Source organism: Eubalaena glacialis, chromosome 1, assembly GCF_028564815.1.
Source record: "Eubalaena glacialis isolate mEubGla1 chromosome 1, mEubGla1.1.hap2.+ XY, whole genome shotgun sequence".
NCBI classification, from domain to species: Eukaryota; Metazoa; Chordata; class Mammalia; order Artiodactyla; family Balaenidae; genus Eubalaena; species Eubalaena glacialis.
The window spans coordinates 16,165,711-16,182,578 of NC_083716.1; the positions used below are offsets into that span (position 1 = coordinate 16,165,711).

General features: G+C 41.8%; 1 protein-coding gene across 2 annotated transcripts in view; it reads left to right on the forward strand.

Moving 5' to 3' along the window:
• The window catches only part of ABLIM1 (actin binding LIM protein 1), a 182,280-nt gene that overhangs the window by 113,853 nt on the left and 51,559 nt on the right, over positions 1-16,868 (forward strand). For both annotated transcript variants that reach the window (XM_061191323.1, XM_061191388.1), the window contains one exon: positions 14,891-14,978. In XM_061191323.1, the coding sequence (XP_061047306.1) occupies positions 14,891-14,978 (88 nt within the window). The remainder of the gene's footprint in view (positions 1-14,890; positions 14,979-16,868) is intronic.

A 16,868-nucleotide genomic window follows, 5' to 3' on the forward strand; every position in this document is an offset into this window, starting at 1 on the left:
GGAAGGAAAAAGAATGGGTAGGAGGATAGAGAAATGTTTGCAATTCCTGGAGAAGATAAAAATCATAGAAGTGGAATTTACTTTAGAGATAGCAACTTGATGAAGAAAAGCAGTTGACAAACTAGAATCTCACTGAACTGGGATGACATGTTTCCTGTACACTATATAACAAGCTTAAATATTTTTAATTTTAAAAAACCCTGCTTTCTGAATGTTTCCTATAAGTTACAAAGTCACTACTAAGATGATAAATACAGGGGACCTGCATGCTGTTTCCCATCCCCTCTCTCCCAGGCACACACTTGTGCCATTTGGCCGCCAGGACATGTGTATTGATCGTTGATTCCCTTGGAGCATCTGGCAGGGACGAGACGCTTTGGATTGCTGTTATTGTGCATTCCTGACTCCAACATGCTCTTGAGTTGGAAAGGAGACCAGGAATGAGATCACGAGTAATAAGAAACCTTACGTGTTTGCCCTTGAACAAGAGACAAAAATTATCCAGTTGGGATTAGATTTCAAGAATGTTGAACTTGAAGGCAAATATTTATCTCCTGGTGTTAAGAAAGGAAAATATGTAAAACCTTTGACCTTGACTGTAGGGTGGTGTCTGCATTTGAAAAACGGGGTTGCATTAAACCGGAAGCATGATGAGTTTCTCGTTGTTCCTTCCCTGGAATTATGCAAATAGTTTTTAGCACATGCAGAGCAGCAGCTGACCTGGCTTTCTACTCAGTGTTCACCGTAATATCCCATTGGATTCTGAGAGTGTCCCTCTTGGGTCTAACTTCCTAAAGAGACCCCTTAAAAATCCCTTTCAGAGTGTATTTGGAAAGAAAATGGCCTAGAATAGCTGGTATTTTGCAACCTAGTTCATCCTCTCCCTGTGTCATAGTACTCAAGGTGAATTTACATGTAATTAACATTTCTTTTACCTACATAGCAATCTTGCAAACTAGGCAGAAGCAATACTTTTCTACCCTTTTAACATTATAGAACATACAAGTCTTTTCAGACATTACATAGGATTGGGGGAAATAAGCAGTTGGGTCCCAATACATCCAAACATGCTGAAAGTTCAGTACAGCATTCAACCTAACAGATTTCTCAAACATCCACCTTTTACATTGCTGACGTTGCACATACCGAAACTGGGGCAGCCTAATAACATGTCTAAAATGGGCCAAATGACACTCTCCTAACGAGACCCCAGGAACCAGGATCATTTTCTAGTCCACAATTTCAAATTATCACCCCAAGTGAGTTATTGTTGTGCAAGGGATAGTCTTCAAAGATCCCTTGGATCTTACCTGGGTAGTTAGCTGCTGTACTCCCTCATGAGAATTCATGGAAGAAGGAAAAAAAAAAAACAATGCTTATTATTTTTAAGCTGTCCAAGTTACCAAAGTAATTTCCAGTCTTTCTGACCCTTGACATGTACCAGGATGTAGGGGGAAGGGAGAATGGACTTAATCAAAAACCCTAGCTTGAACACTAGCTCTGTAATTTAGAAGGCTTTTCTTAGTCCATAAATAGGCATAAGAGTAATAGGGTACCCCCGAAGCATTGGGTGGATTAAACGGGAAGGTGCTTCGCAAACGTTCAACTACAAAACAAATGCAAAAGATATTATTAACAATAAAAATAATGGATAAGAAATGTTTAAGCTCAATCATGAGAGGAAAAGTGAAATCTTTTAGTAGCCACTGAAGTCCTCAACCTTCCAATTCCAATTCTTTTTTTTTTTTTTTTCAATATAGAAGATTTATTAAAAGAAGTTAACATATACAATTGTGAGGCTGGCTAAACAAATCTGAAGTCCGTAAGTTAGGCAATCAAGAAGAAAAGATCCCAAGTCAGCTGGAACCCCAAACACAATCTGAAGCGTGTTGTCCAGAGGGAGGAATCTCTCCCTTTCCCAATTCTTTTTTGACCCTTGCCAGTGGGCCTCAGCCCTAACTGGAAGAAGCCACTTTTGAAGCTTCATGACAAAGACTTGTACAGAGTGATCCAGGGAGTGCCAGCCACTGCCTGCTGATTTTGAGGCTATTTTGGAATTAAATATGAGGACTATTTGCATTTCATCCACGTCTCTCCATCAGTTCATCCACGTCTCTCTAACAGAAAGACAAGGATGAAAGGAGAATTGGAAATTGCTCAGTGACACTCTGGAGATACTGGAATAATGGATACCTGATGGGATTCAAGTACAGAGCTTTTACTGAGAGGCCATTTTATTAAAAAAGAAAAAATCATTCACTTCACAGAGGTTAGAAAACACTTTGGGAATCTATTTGGTAAAGCGCTGTTAATTTGATTCTTCTTATTTAATTCCTTCAGATTCCTCTCGGATTAAAATTGTAATAAAAGGCAAAAACCACTTTGGATAACTGTTTGGCAGCACTCAATCTGAACATAAACGTGTGCAATGACCTTGACATATATTGTCTACTTTTATGTATATGTACCACTGAAATGTGTATATAATTCACCAAAAGACATGGGCAGGAAATTTCACAGCAACACAGTTCAAAACAGCCAACCTGTAAAAACTACCAAAATGTCCATCAAGAGTGGAATGGATAAATAAGATGTAGTATAATTACACAAAGGAATACTATGGAATCATGAGACATGGTGAAGTACAATTACACACAGAATCATGAATAATTCTCACGGTGTTGAGTAAGAGAGGCCAGACATATCTGCTTCCTATTATGTAAACTTCAAAGACAGGTAAAAGTTAGAAGTCAGCATAGTGATTAGAAGTCAATGACTGGAAGAGGACATGAAGGGGCTTCTGGGTACAGATAATGTTCTCTTACTTGGTTTGGGTGCTAGCTACAAGTTGTGTTGCATTTATGACAATTCATTGAACTAGAAATTTATGACTTGTGCATTTTTTCCAGTGTATGTTCTACTTCAGTAAAGAAGTTTACTTAAAAGAAAAAAAGATTAAGGTGTACCTCTTTCCTACTCCAAAGAAAGGAAAAAAAAAAAGTGCATTCCGGACTTCCTGCCTACCTTGTAAGGGAGAACATTGTGATATAATATGTAAAATGCATGGCATTTTTTGTGACAAAGAAAAGGAAAAAAGCCAAATTGTAGAACAGACTGTAACAACAATTACCTTGGTCAGGGAATACCAAGTCTAGCTAACACCCAAGGAAATTCAACCCCAAATCCTTGGGTCCCTGGTTACCCTCTAAACTATGTTGTATTCCTTAATAACTTATCGGAAGAGACTAATGAGATGATGGTATCCATGCTACTTAATCAGTTCCTGGTTTCAAGGGAGTACATTTAATACCTACGAGACATGACATGACTTAATTGGATTTGAAAATGACAGGCAGGCTGGAGCTGCCAGGGTTGCTTTACAAGGATTTAGGATCACATTTTCCCATACCACGGAGACCACCTATGTCAAGAAATAACATCTGGGAGAGTTGTTTTTAAAGGACTTGGTGTTATTTCTAGTGGTTTTGGTTTTTTGTTTTGTTTTATAACATTTGATCACACCGTTTGAATAGTTGGGGGTGGGAGGGATCGTGAAAGTAAAATTTTTGTTAAGGTCTTAAAAAATCATCTAGTCTTCCTTGAGCCTTAGCAAACTGTAGAATATGAAGACCTTAATTTGGTACAATAAACCTTTACTTGTATTGTTTTAAAAAAAAGGAAGTTGAAAGATGATACTGTACAGTCATAGGAAATACGCCTTTTTAGGGCAGATCCCAGCAAGGGTCTCCCCTTGTGAACGGAGCTGCTGAGGGTAGGGAGGCTGAAGGACCTGGTGCTTCTGAGTACAGTCTGGAGTTGGACAGACTGGGGTTTAGACCACAGTTCCATTCCTTGCTAACTGAGTAACCTTGGGTGATTTCTTGATGTCCCTAAGCTTTAATTTCCTCATCTGTTAAATGGACATAATACCCCCATCACAGGGTTGTAGGGAGGGTCAGATGGAATATGGTTTGTGAGGTGCTTAGCGTAGTATCTGGAAACAGGTAAATACTGAAATGACAGCTGGGGCACAGAAGTTCATCCTTTAGTTCTCTTTTGGCCATAATTGTGCAGGAAATGGTTGCTCATCATCTGGAGATTTGGGGATAAGGGCTTCTGTTGGCCTATTAATTTACCCGACATTTCTAGAGAACTTGCTCTATGGAAAGCAAGAGAGATCCTAGAGCTATGATGACACATGTGTGGCCCACGTCTTTAAAGGGATGTATAACCAAATGTGAACGAGAGGGAGCAAGCTCACCTGCACTTACTGGTACCAGATACTTACTTTGGTATGAACTGAACTTGCCTTTGGTTATTTAATTTTCATAACAATCCTATGTGGCAGGTTTTCTTATGCCAGTTTTTACAGTTGAAGAAATAAGTCCAGAAAAGTGCCCAAGGCCACACCATTTGCAAGGTCAGAATGCAGACCCTGGGTTCTCTTGATTCCAAAGCCCATCTCTTTCTACTCCATGTTGGACAGTGGGGTGGGGCAGGCAGCCCAGCCATAATGTAACTGAAAGTGGGGTCCGGCTGTTCTCCTCTCAAAAGCCAATAAAGAGGCCAGGTTGGTGGAAAGGAAAGTTTGCTTTATTTTGGATGCTGGCAACCGGGGAGGGTGGACGCCTGTCCAAAGGCCAACTCTTTGTCAAGCTCTGACAGTCATCTTGAAATTGGTCATCCGTGGTCAACCAGCATCATCTTGATTGTTTCAGGTACAGTTAATCTTCAGTTTCAGGTTCCGTTCGTTTCCATTTCTTTGAGGCCAATTCTCGGAATTGGGGCAGCTTATGCCATGGCTACAGCCTGGTCATCATGTAGTTCACTTCTTCCACCTGGCGGGGGTTTCAGTATCTATAAGACAGCTCGCAGGATACGGCTCAGAATATTGTCTATAGCCCTTAAGGAGGACCTAAAGGTCCTTGACTATGTTTAATGACTAAACTATTATTATTTGGTCTCCTTTCACTGTTTTCCTTTGTTTCTGCATTTTCTCACTTCTCTGATTAAACTTATTCTTTGGCTAAAGTTTTTCCACAGACAAAAGGCAGGCTGAGGACATGGGGGGGCAAGGACCATATCGTCCTTCTCCATTTCAGTAATGTTAGAGGCAAAGTTAAATGTGTGGGACAGCCCAAGCCCAGAGCTGTGGGAGCACCAGAGAGGAGAGGTTAGTTTCAAATGCAGATTTCCATGCATTTCAGATTTATGTTTTGCCTTCAGTGTAGTTATTTGCTCTGCCTTGAAATTTGGCAAACTATTCAAAATACATGTTAACAAAACTTCTCAATCATTTTGGCCATCTTTTTATATCATACAGGATATTTCTATTTATTTTTCTAGTTGCCTAAGATTTCTGAAACAAGAGAAGTATTGTATCCATGATGTGGTGATATCAGTACAAGAGAATCGAACTTGTGTCCGAAGACCTGGGATGTTGCCTAGTTCTGACACTTAGCTGTGTGACCTTGGTTTTGGTGCAGCAAGTCATTTGGCCTCTGAGCCTCGGTTTGATCACCATAAAACATGAAGGATGATGTCACCTGCTTCAAAAGTTCAGATAAAACTCCAATTAAATATTGTGCATGAAAGCACACAGCCAAAGAACCAGCCTGAGAGATTCCCAGTAGCGACACTAAGGTTAATGGCGTAGCCCAGGTTTTCGTTTCAGTGTCTCATGTGGTCCCCAGCAAGTTACTTAATCTCTCTGCAGCTCCATTTCTCTTGTTGTACAAGAGAATAGTGATTCCTCTGAAGAAAGAGAAATACTGATTAGATTAGCAAATTAGGCAATTATTTTCTAATCCCTTTGAAAATGTTCGAGTCTTTAGACAACTGCTAACAGTACAATATTGCACACATATATCTAGCTTTCTATATATGCAGGTATATTTCGTTCTGCAAAAAAAACAAAAATCTTTATTTTTCAACAGCTTTCCAAAGGAATCTGGACCCCCCCAAAAAGAATGAATGCATGCACGCCCTGACGTGTCCTTGTGAACAGTGCACAGGAAAGTTTCTCTTGTCTTCCGGTCAGGTCTTTCCCCCACTCCCTACTGTTTTCTTTCTTTCTTTCTTTTTTTTAATTGTCTTGTCTCTTTATTAAAGAATAGTTTATGTACCATAAAATACAGTTTATTTTATTACATTTAAACAGTTGTGCAGCCATCACCACAATGCAGTTTTACAACTTTACTATCACCTCATTTTGACTTTGCAGTCAACCCTGCTCCCAATCTTATTCCCATCCCCATTTCCAGCAACCACCAATCTACTTTGTATCTCCTTCCTTTTGCCTTTTCTAGAAATTTCATAGAAATGGAATCAATATGTAGTCTTTCGTGTCTGGCTTCTTTCACTTAACATCATGTTGTTGAGGGTCATCTATGTTGTATGTAGCAGCAGTTTGTTCCTTTTATTTAAAAGCAGTAGCTTTGCAGTATTGCATTATTTGAATGTTCCACATTTTGTTTATCTGTTCACTAGCTGAGAGTCATTTGGATTATTTCCAGTCTGGGGCTATTTTTGGAGAACACTGCTGTGAACTTTTACGTATAAGTCTTTGTGTGGACATAAGTTACCATTTCTTTTAGTTCGAAACCTAGGAGTGGAAGTGTGCTGGGTTGCATGGTATATTTATGTTCAACTTTTTGAGAAACTGCTAAAGAGGTTTCCAAAGTAGCTATACCACTCTCCTATTGCCATATAAATTTTAGGATTGGCTTGTCAATGTACAAATAATCTGACTGGGATTTTGGTAAAGATTACACTGACTCTATTGATCAATTTAAAGAGACCGGTTAGGTCTTTCAGGAATGCACACATCTACAGATAATGTTTATCTAGCACTGTTAAACTGCAAAGACTGCTTAAAAGTTTTTGCACTTCGTTCCTTGGAAGGAGATGAGATAGCAGTAACCATCTGCCAAAAGCCAGTATGCAGTTACACTGGGATGTTGCAGCCTTTTTTATTCTTTTATATTTTGAGCTGGTCAGAGGGAACCAGAGCGCTGGAAGGCCATTGCGTATTTCTCTCTGCACCGTTTTGTGCATCTTCTCTGGGGAAGACCAGCCGCCGCCCCTCCCCCTGATGTTTGGAGCAGGGGCCGCAGTTGGGGCTATATAGTCGGTGAGGTGGCAGGGCTGCAGGATGCTCGCTCTTCTCTGTGCAGACTGGCTGTGCACAGACTTGTGGGGAGCCCTGTGGGCTTTGTGCAAGCTGCCTGGGCAGACTGATTTATTCACCTTTGCCCAGGATCCAAACTTTGGGCCAAGGCACACCCTCGTGATCCTGCCTAAACAGGATGCTGCATCAGGGAAAAAAAGCCTCCCGGGACAGGGGAGTGGTAGCTTAGGGATCAAGCTGGTCCAGTTGCACTGGAAACCTCTCCCACTTCAAGGGAAAAAAGCAACAAATGCAGAAAAGGCTGCGTCAGCCCTCACACCGCCTTTCTACAGGAGCAAAACGGGAACTAGCGTGATTCTGCCTCTCCCTCCCCACCCATGCACCTGCCACATCCTTGTTACTCCCTTTGGCTTCCTCATCTACTGTCAGGTTTCCCCAGTTCACAGTGATCTGCATGGACTTAGGTCAGTGCTTACAAAATAAAACAAAAGAGGCTTATTTCTGGGCCCCACCCCAGGGCCATCGAACCCATTTTTAAAAGGCTCTTGGGTGTTGCTTATGTGCAGAAAAGTTAGAGAACCCCTGACCTAGGTCAACACACTAACCTCCAAGTGTTTGCATGTCCTTAGTCTGAAAGCACCATCAACCAGACCCATGTTTGCGAGAGTCTCAGGGACAGAAATGCAATTTGTTTATTCCTTTGGGTATTCTGAGCACCATCTCTGAATCAAGTTAGATTTTTAAAATGAGACTGCAAACCTAGACCTTGATAGTTTAACTTCCCCTGTGAGAATGATTTCATTCAATGACCTTTCAGTGCTACACCCTCAGTTTTTCTCAAGGGTCTGTGTAAGAAACAACTACTTGGACGTTTCCAGCCATCATCGAAATTAGTGTGGAAGTTGTTTTGCTGCTTCAGAACTGAGGTCCCCCTATGAGAATTCCTTTGGTGCTTTTTGGAGGCAGTTTACGCAAGAGGAGGCCTGGAGTCAGGCGACCTGGACTCACAGCCCGGCTCTGCTTTTTGGAAGCATTGAGAGCTTTGGAGAATTTGTTCACTTTGAGCTTTCATTTTTTGCTTGCAGAACAAGATTGTAAAATAGCACCTACCTCACAGGACTGTGTGAGAGCCATCACTCAGAGCCCTTGGTACCATGCCAAGGGTACCAAAAGAGCAAGACCCTATTGAACCTCAGCCTGGGGTGACTGTTACTAACTTAGAATCAGGAAACCTTGCCTCTCTAGTGACAATTGTATGTGACCATCTTTTTTCACACAGTGAGACTTTCGTGGCCCATTTTCCCTTTTGTCCTCATCTACTGAGAAGCTCGGATCCCAACAAACATGTTTGCCTGAGTGTGGAGCCTTTTGATTTTTTTTTTCCTCTAAGGTTTTTGTTCCATTGTTTTCAGGTCACAGCCTTCTCTGATAAGCATCTGGAAGTCTTTTTTGGAAGGAGGCGTGGCATAAGCTATAAATTGCTGAAGGCTGACCTCAAGGGCCATGTTTCATATCTCCTGGGCAGTATCAGGAGTAAAGCACTCCAAGAGAAAAGGGGTAAAGAGAAACTGAAAAGGGCAGTTAGCCATTCCGGAGCTAAGCAGATTATCTGTCCAAGGACGGGGTCTATAATTACAGTTCTGTTTTCTACTCCCAGTGGCCTGTTACATTGGCACAGGGCTTAGGGCGTCAGAACTCCTCCTGGCTGTCAGACACTATGGAGTCTTTGGTTAAATTCCATTCCCTGCCATCAAGAATGTCCTTTCTCTACCTAGATTACTTTTCTGTTAACACTGCCATGTGAGCTTGTAGAGGGACGGGATTTCACACAGAATCATAGAATTTTACAGCAGGATGGGACTTGAAATTGTCTAGTCCAGCCCTTCACTTTTTACAGAGGAGGGTCCTGGGCCTTGGAGAGGGTAAGTAGCGACATAATTGAGGTCCCGTGAGTAAGAAATAAAGAAATAATACCCCAGTCTCCTGATTCTGAATCTTGTAACCCTTTCCCTGCACCCCGTGTCCACAAGGAGTTCAGGGCTCCTTTCTCCTGCTTTATAGCAGGTGGTATTTCCCCAGATGGTGTTCTCGCCTGTATGATAAAGTTTATACTTCAAGTTAGAGATTAACTAAATAGGAATAATAACCACAGAAGTGTGACTTAATCAGCACCATTAAAGGCAAGTGATTTTTAGCACTTTGAATGTGTATGCAGGTGCTTTTATAAAACTCAACTAAATAAACAAATCGCTTATGGTCTGTAGAGTTTAATGCCAGCCAGAATGTGGACTTTTTAACATGTGCATTTTGAATATGTGAAAATAAGTAAGGTTGTAATTTTTTAAATAGCAGCGTACAAAGATGGACGGGAAATGGTGATGACAGGGCTATAGTGAGCCCCAGAGGTACATCTGGCCTCTCGGGCTGAGGCAGAGCTGGTGTTCCAGGGTGTGGGCCTGGGGACAGGTACCCAGTAACCACTGCTTATGAAGTCACCTGTCACAACAAAGCCCACGGTGCTTCAAAAGTTTGCAATCAGGGGACTTCCCTGGTGGCGCAGTACATAAGAATCCGCCTGCCAATGCAGGGGACAAGGGTTCGATCCCTGGTCTGGGAAGATCCCACATGCCGCAGAGCAACTAAGCCCGTGCGCCACAACTACTGAGCCTGTGCTCTAGAGCCCACGAGCCACAACTACTGAAGTTAGTTGGCCTCGCGCCTAGAGCCCATGCTCTGCAACAAAGAGAAGCCACCACAATGAGAAGCCCGCACACCGCAACAAAGAGTAGCCCCCCGCTTGCCACAACTAGAGAAAGCCCGCGCGCAGCAACGAAGACCCAAAGCAGCCAAAAATAAATAAAATTAAATCTTTAAAAAAAAAAAGTTTGCAATCAGTAGCCTCCTCTCCACAGTGAATTGTGTGTTCCTCATCTGTTCGTAGATGGACGCTGTTTAGTCTCATTTTGCTCATGATCTGAAATACTTTTCCTTCTTCTAAAAATGACTCTAATTTAAATGCTTTGGATTCAGCTACATCCAGTTTTTTTGGTTAGTTTGCATATAACCCCGTCTGTGTTCAGCTCTGTTACCTTTCCTGGCCCTGTGCACAGGGCTTGTCTGTGAACCATCATGGGTGCCTGTGTTAAGAAGAAGTGAAACAGAGATGGGGTGGCTCACACATGCAAAGGAGGGGCTCCCCTATCCTGAGCGCATGACCCTGTGCCCCCCGCCCCCCAGGCCTGCACTGCTGCACAAACAGAAAGACTTTTAAACGGCTGTGCAACTGCCCTTTGATTCTGGCTCACTGTATCTCTTGACATGTTCAGCATCATGGGATGAGGCAAGTGCACGGGTCGAGACCGATGCCCCTGGCGTTATGCTGGTGGTGTTTCTCAGCAGTGGTTTTGCTCATGACTTACAGAGCAGAGCCCTGCCACAGGAGCGCTTGACAAATCTTCTGTCCATCTTGTATGACAGCTCATGTAACACAGTTACTCTCCTTTGCCTGTCCTTGGGAAAGGGCGGCAGCATCCAGAGAGCCTTTTGTCAGCATCCCAAACCGCACTAATAAGCCTTTCTGTGGATGGCCCTAGAACCATCTCTGTGCAAAGGATTATTATGTTGTTATTCCTACTATTGTACGCAGTACATCACAACATTTTCGAAATGTCATTTGATCGTTCACCCTAGCATCACTGTGAGGTAGGTACAGCACTGGGGTACTGTATGGGTATTAGTTATGGTACTAGTTAGGAACATGTGCTCCAGAGTCAGACTACCTGGGTTTGCAGCCTGGCCCTACCACTTTCCAGCTGTGTGACCAGGAACAAGTTTACTAAATCTCTCCAAGCCTCAGCTTCCTCATCTATAAAGTAGGGAATAATAACCTTAGGAGGTTATTGTGAAACAAGTGACTGAATGTTTATGAAGTATGTAGAACAGTGACTGACACAGAATAATCATAAAAATGTTCACTTTTATTGTTATTGTCACCATCAACTTCATCATCTCTACTTTGCAATAGAGTTTCCAAGAGTTTGTGATTTGCCCAAGATCACATTGGGTGTTATGACTCCAAGAGACAATGGACTTTTTTCTTCTTAGTCTTTATTTCCTTATTACACAGTAACATAAAAATGAATTCTTGTAAAAGATCAAAGCAATACAGAAACATATAAAGGAAATTGTTAGGTTCCCACCCTGCTCCTTCCTCTTTCCCCACAAGGTATCACAGAAAACTAACTGGTGGGCATTCTCCCTACCTTCTCTCCATGCAGGGCACACATATAAAATCAATATACATATATATATATATATGTGTGTCCTCTCCAGCATAAATAATAGTAACAGTGCCTGACTTACAGGACTGGATGTTGGGGGGCAGAGGGTGAGGGCAGGCAATATACTAGCCCTCTCATCAGCTCCATGAGTTAAGTGCTATTATTCTACCCATTTTACAGCTGTGGAAGTGAAGGTTAGGGAGATTGTCACCTTTACAGGACCACATAGTGCTGAAACTGGATTTGAATCCAGTCAGACTTACCCCAGTATCTCCACACTTTTGACTACTACTGTATGTGGCCATATCACAGGCATTATTTTTCCACTTGATTTTTTTCTCTTAGTAGTATTTGTTTGAACTCTTTCCATATAAACACATATACGTTTACTTCTTTCTTTTAATGGCTACATGAGTCAATATTTTATTTCACTACTTTCTTATTTAGGTTGCTTCTGTTTCCTTGTTCTTTGCTGTTATAAATAATTCAAAACTGAATATCCTTAATACATACACTTTTGGGCACATGTGTGAGAATTTCTGTAGAATGGCTTTTACAAGTGGAATTGTTCATCAGGGAGTAATATGTACGTACACATTAAATTTCAATAAATATTGCTTTAGAAAAGGAATTTTGCTCACCAACAGTGTGTGAGAATGCCTGTTTCCTCACATTAGTCTTCTTCTTATCTTTGCCAATTTGTTGAAGAAAAACACTCTTTTTCTAAATTGTGCTCCCCTGATTCCTGGTGGGGTTGAGCTAATTATTTGGGGGGTTATCTACCTTTCCTCTGGAAATTGCCTTTTGCCCATATTGCCATTTAGTTTTCATGGTAGATGCTCTTTATAAATTCTGGATAATAATCTTTTCTCTGAAATGCATGACAGATATTTTATCCCTGTCTGTAACTTTGTTTTATGTCTAGAGATTGTGTGTGCATGTGTGTATGTGTGCAGGCACACGTACACAGTCAATACTTATCTTTATTGTTTCTAGGCTTTGCCTTGCTTAGGAAAGCCTTCCCAAGTTTGTTAAAACAGTCTCCTTCATATTCTTCTGATATTTCTATGATTTTGTTTCAACTTTTAACTTTGTACCTCTCTAGAATTTGTTTTTGTGTAGGTTGTGAGTTAGGAATCTAGATTTAACTTTTTCTAAGTGAAAAACTCTTTGTTCTCACCGTTAATTGAATAACCCATTTCTTTCAACTCATTTGAAACACCACCTTTATCATAATTTTCTTGTTGTATGTATGGCTGGGCACCTGGTTCCTCTCTTCTGTCCCACTGATTTATCTTCTATCCCTGCACCAGTATTAGAACACTTTAATTATTTTAGCCTTAGAATAACTTTTTATTCGGGAAGGGAAAAACCCCTTTCACTGCCGCTCTCTTTTCCGAAGCAGTTTTTATATTTTTGTGCATTTTTTTCTTCCATGTGAACTTTTAAAATCAGCTTGTCAAGTTCTATAAAAGAAACTCCTGTGTGTATTTTGACTGAGAATATATTGCATTAATAGGTTCATTTTGGATAATTTGGCATCTTTACTATATTTAGTTTTCCCATCCGCAAGTACCATATGTCTCTGTTTAAGTCTTTCATGCCCATCAGTTAAGATCCTTATGTAGATCTTTCATCGAAGGGTTTATTTGTTGCTATATTACAAATAGGGACCTGTTTTCCCATCACCTGGACTTAATTTGTATTACTAGTGAATAGGAAAACTATTGGTTTTTATATATTAATTTTTTATCTAGCTACTTAACTGAACTCTTTTATTAGTGACCTTTATACTGATTTCTTTTTCTTGATCTATCACATAGGTTAGGACTAAAACCATAAAGAAAAACGCTGGTGAAAGTATACATCTCTGCCTTGTTCTTATCTTTAATTAGAATGCTTCTAATATTGCACCACTAAATATGGTAGATACACTTTATCAGCTTGAAGAAATTTCTTTCTATTTCTAGCTTACTGAGGGCATGTGCTTTTCACTGCAGACTACACCAAGATTCCCGTCAAGGGGCCTTAATTCTGTCCCCTACATTTTCCTTGAGAATTCAGAGATTGTCCAAATGCCTGGGACCTCCCAGCATTGATATCCCAGCTGACCCAACACAGTTTGGAACTGAGTAATATTTTCTCTTCCTCCTTTCACTCACATTGGACCCTGGATGGCCGAAGAGAAAGGGCTACTTTGTGTGAACATTTCCTATACTCCCCTCACATGCCCCCCCCATCCTACACCCCCCCCACCACCCCCCCCCGAAAAAATAAATAAATAATGCTGTGTGGATAAGAGCAAAATTCCACTTCTGGAATTTTCTGGCAGGCACCACTGAAAAGATTTCATTCCTGGCTTCTACTTGTAAATAACTTCCATTTTTTTCCTACTGGGTTATCTTGAGCAGCTGACCACCATCTCACACTCTAGTAGCTAATTGGTTTCATAGTTTCTACAGGAGGGTGTGAGAAAGGAATCACTACCTGACCTCTGATTTCCTGTTGAGATTTCACGCAGGCACAGGGTGAAGCCCCTTCTAACTCTGGGCTCTCAGCAGTGCCTTGTGCACAGTTAATGCAAAAGAAATGTTTTTATGGTCAATTGATGAAATGATTTAATTGCAGAGTACATATGATAATTTTTGGGTGGCGAGACTTTTTGCTAAGATGTGGACGAAAGGATTTTGCTTTGTTGGGCATGCATTTGTAGCATGACTCTAATGGGACTTGGCACCTGTCTACAGATTTGTCCCTGTGTCCAGTGACATTTTGCTTTGGGGACGTCAACACCCACTGTGGTGGCATCTGTCATATTTAAGAATGTGAAATGCTCAGGAATAATGCAGAGCCACCTCAGTAACATGCCTTCTTCAGAAAACAATTAAAATGAGACTTTGGCAAAAGATTGTTATAAGCAGCAGAGAAGAGAGTTGGGGCTCCTTCCAAGATAAAAAGCAGCGGATGATGTTTTTACTATGCTTTTTCTCATCTTGATGTAAGCTGGGTAGATTATATTATTTTCAGACTGTTTAGCTAGGAAAGCAAGAACCTGCTAAATAGGATCCTTTCTTTTTATTGCTTTAGTACAAACCAACACTGGCCTCCAACATCAATTTGGATGTTAATGTTTTTGAGGTGGGCTTGTTTGGGAAATGGAGTGGACTCATCTCAGGCACATGCTGTATAACTGGCAACCATCCAGGAGGGCCCAAGCTGAGAGACAACTGGATGCCAGAAACCCCAAGAGGCAAGGCAGCCTCACATGGCAGGCACAAGTAGCTGGTCTTTGAGCCCCTCCCAGATCCAGTGGGATCAGCTTCAGCTTCTAGGGCTGTTGGTATAGGAAGTTTGGTCAATTGGACAATTATTTTTCCTGCCTTAGCTTCTTCTCTTTTCCTCCAAATTCCCACATCCAGAAAAGAGGCTGGGAGCAGTGACCAGTAATAGACTAAAATATTTCCTACCTCTTCTCTTGCAGGCAGGTGACAAACATTACCACCCTAGCTGTGCACGATGCAGCAGATGCAACCAGATGTTCACAGAAGGAGAAGAAATGTATCTTCAAGGTAAGGTGGACTCAAGAATCCAGTAAGTTCTCCCCACCTGGGGAAAGAAAACCTTGCTATGTTTGTTTTTAGAGAAGGAGGCGTTTGGGTAGCTGCAGGGCTACAATGTAGCCACATGTTACCTCATCAGTTAGTATTAATCAGCCAAGCAATTGACATCCTGGCAGTGAGCCCCTGAGACTGTTAACAGAGCCGTGTGTTTGTTGCTTCTGGATGAATGAATTGGACTTGATGTTTGCTGCTATGGAGGTTAGGCAAGAGTGAAAATCAGCTCCCCCTCCTCCCACCCCTCCTCCCACCCAGCCCCCAGGAATATGCTTGGGCAACAAAAGATCAAAAGAGGAAAAGCATTTCTAGAAATGTTACACATTGGATGGCTACTTTGTCTCTTCTCACTTCACTGTCCTGGGGGAAGGATTTTGCGGGGCCTCCCAGGCTGCTCTTATCCAGGCTTTCAGGAAGAAGAAAATCTCATATCTGGTGAATTGCATCACAGAGGTACTTCATCCCATCCCAAAGAGGACATAGCTGTCATAGTGTAAGAGAGAGGGACAGAGAGTGAGAGAACACACCCAAAGTCCCTGACAGAGAAATTGAGAAGTTTCTGGTGCCAAGGAAGGGCTCATTACCAGAGGGCCATTCAATTTTTTTTTTTTTTAATGAAAATAATTTTGAGAAATTTTCCCAGTGTACAGCTATGATTAGCTTTTGTCTCCTGTAAACTTCTGAAGCTTCTCAGAGAGCTTTAGGGGAGGATTCTCCTCCAGTCAAACAGCACCACCTGTGCAAACATTTTACTATTTTTAGCGGGGGGAAAAAGAGTCATTAAATAGACAAGGGCTTATCAGTAAAATTAGCAAGAACCACAAGAGCTGTTGCTTATTCAGTTTCGCTAATTACTGGGTCTCATCGGCCTTTACATGTCATTTCTTCATCTCTCTCTACATGTAACACTATGTGTAGTTTTAATGAATGGTTTGCTTTGCTCTCAATTTTTGTTTTTATGCAACTAAGAAAAGTCTCTGGAAATGATTCTTGAGTATTAGAGCAAAGCTTTGGCTACTCTCCCCTTAAAAATGCTAGCTAGATGAGAAATTGACAACCCAAACATCCTTTGAGCTTTAGAAGGATCTCTCTGAAAAATTTTGATAAAAAATCTCACTGAATTTTAAAGGGCCCAATAAGGGCAAGTGAGAAGCACCAAATCCGTGGTCTCACGTGTCTCTCATATGATGCATTTCCCCTGAGGACAGGCTGTGAATCCTTGAAAGCAATAGGCAGGTGTCGGTTTATATTTTCAGCATGGAGCAGATTTATTCTTCAGTTGGTCTCCAGGCTCTGTTTTAGATCTGAGTGTGTCAATTACAGCACTCACAGTCAAAGTCCCAAGAGTGCATGTCACCCCTGTGTCTGCTGAGAACCGAGACTCGGGGTTCTGTCTGGGTGCAGCTCTGCACGTTCACATGGTTCTGGAAGCTGAATAGAGAGGGTGATTTCAGGCTGTGCATGAGTGCAGCACATTCATACTACAAATAAACAACTCTGTTAGTTTGGGCTACATTCAGAATTTGGGGATGGTTGTAAATCTCTCCTGGAGTTGGGCTTCTGTGTTCTTTGCCTGCCCTCTTGGCATATCCTTGAAGAATGAGCAGTTTCATCTTCCCCAGCGTCAGATGTTCTCTCTGGCTCACATTCCCTATGTGTCTGACCTCTGGAGAACAGTGGGACACCATGTGCACACCCGGGATTCTGGGCCAGGACGCCCGCTCAGTAGAACCTCCACGGCGCACGCAGCTCCTGGACCCGGCCCTGACCCCCGGCCCTTGGCTCTCCATATTAAGACGATTTCCTGTGCTTCGTAGCCAGCCTCAGAGTAAATGCTAGTGCTGA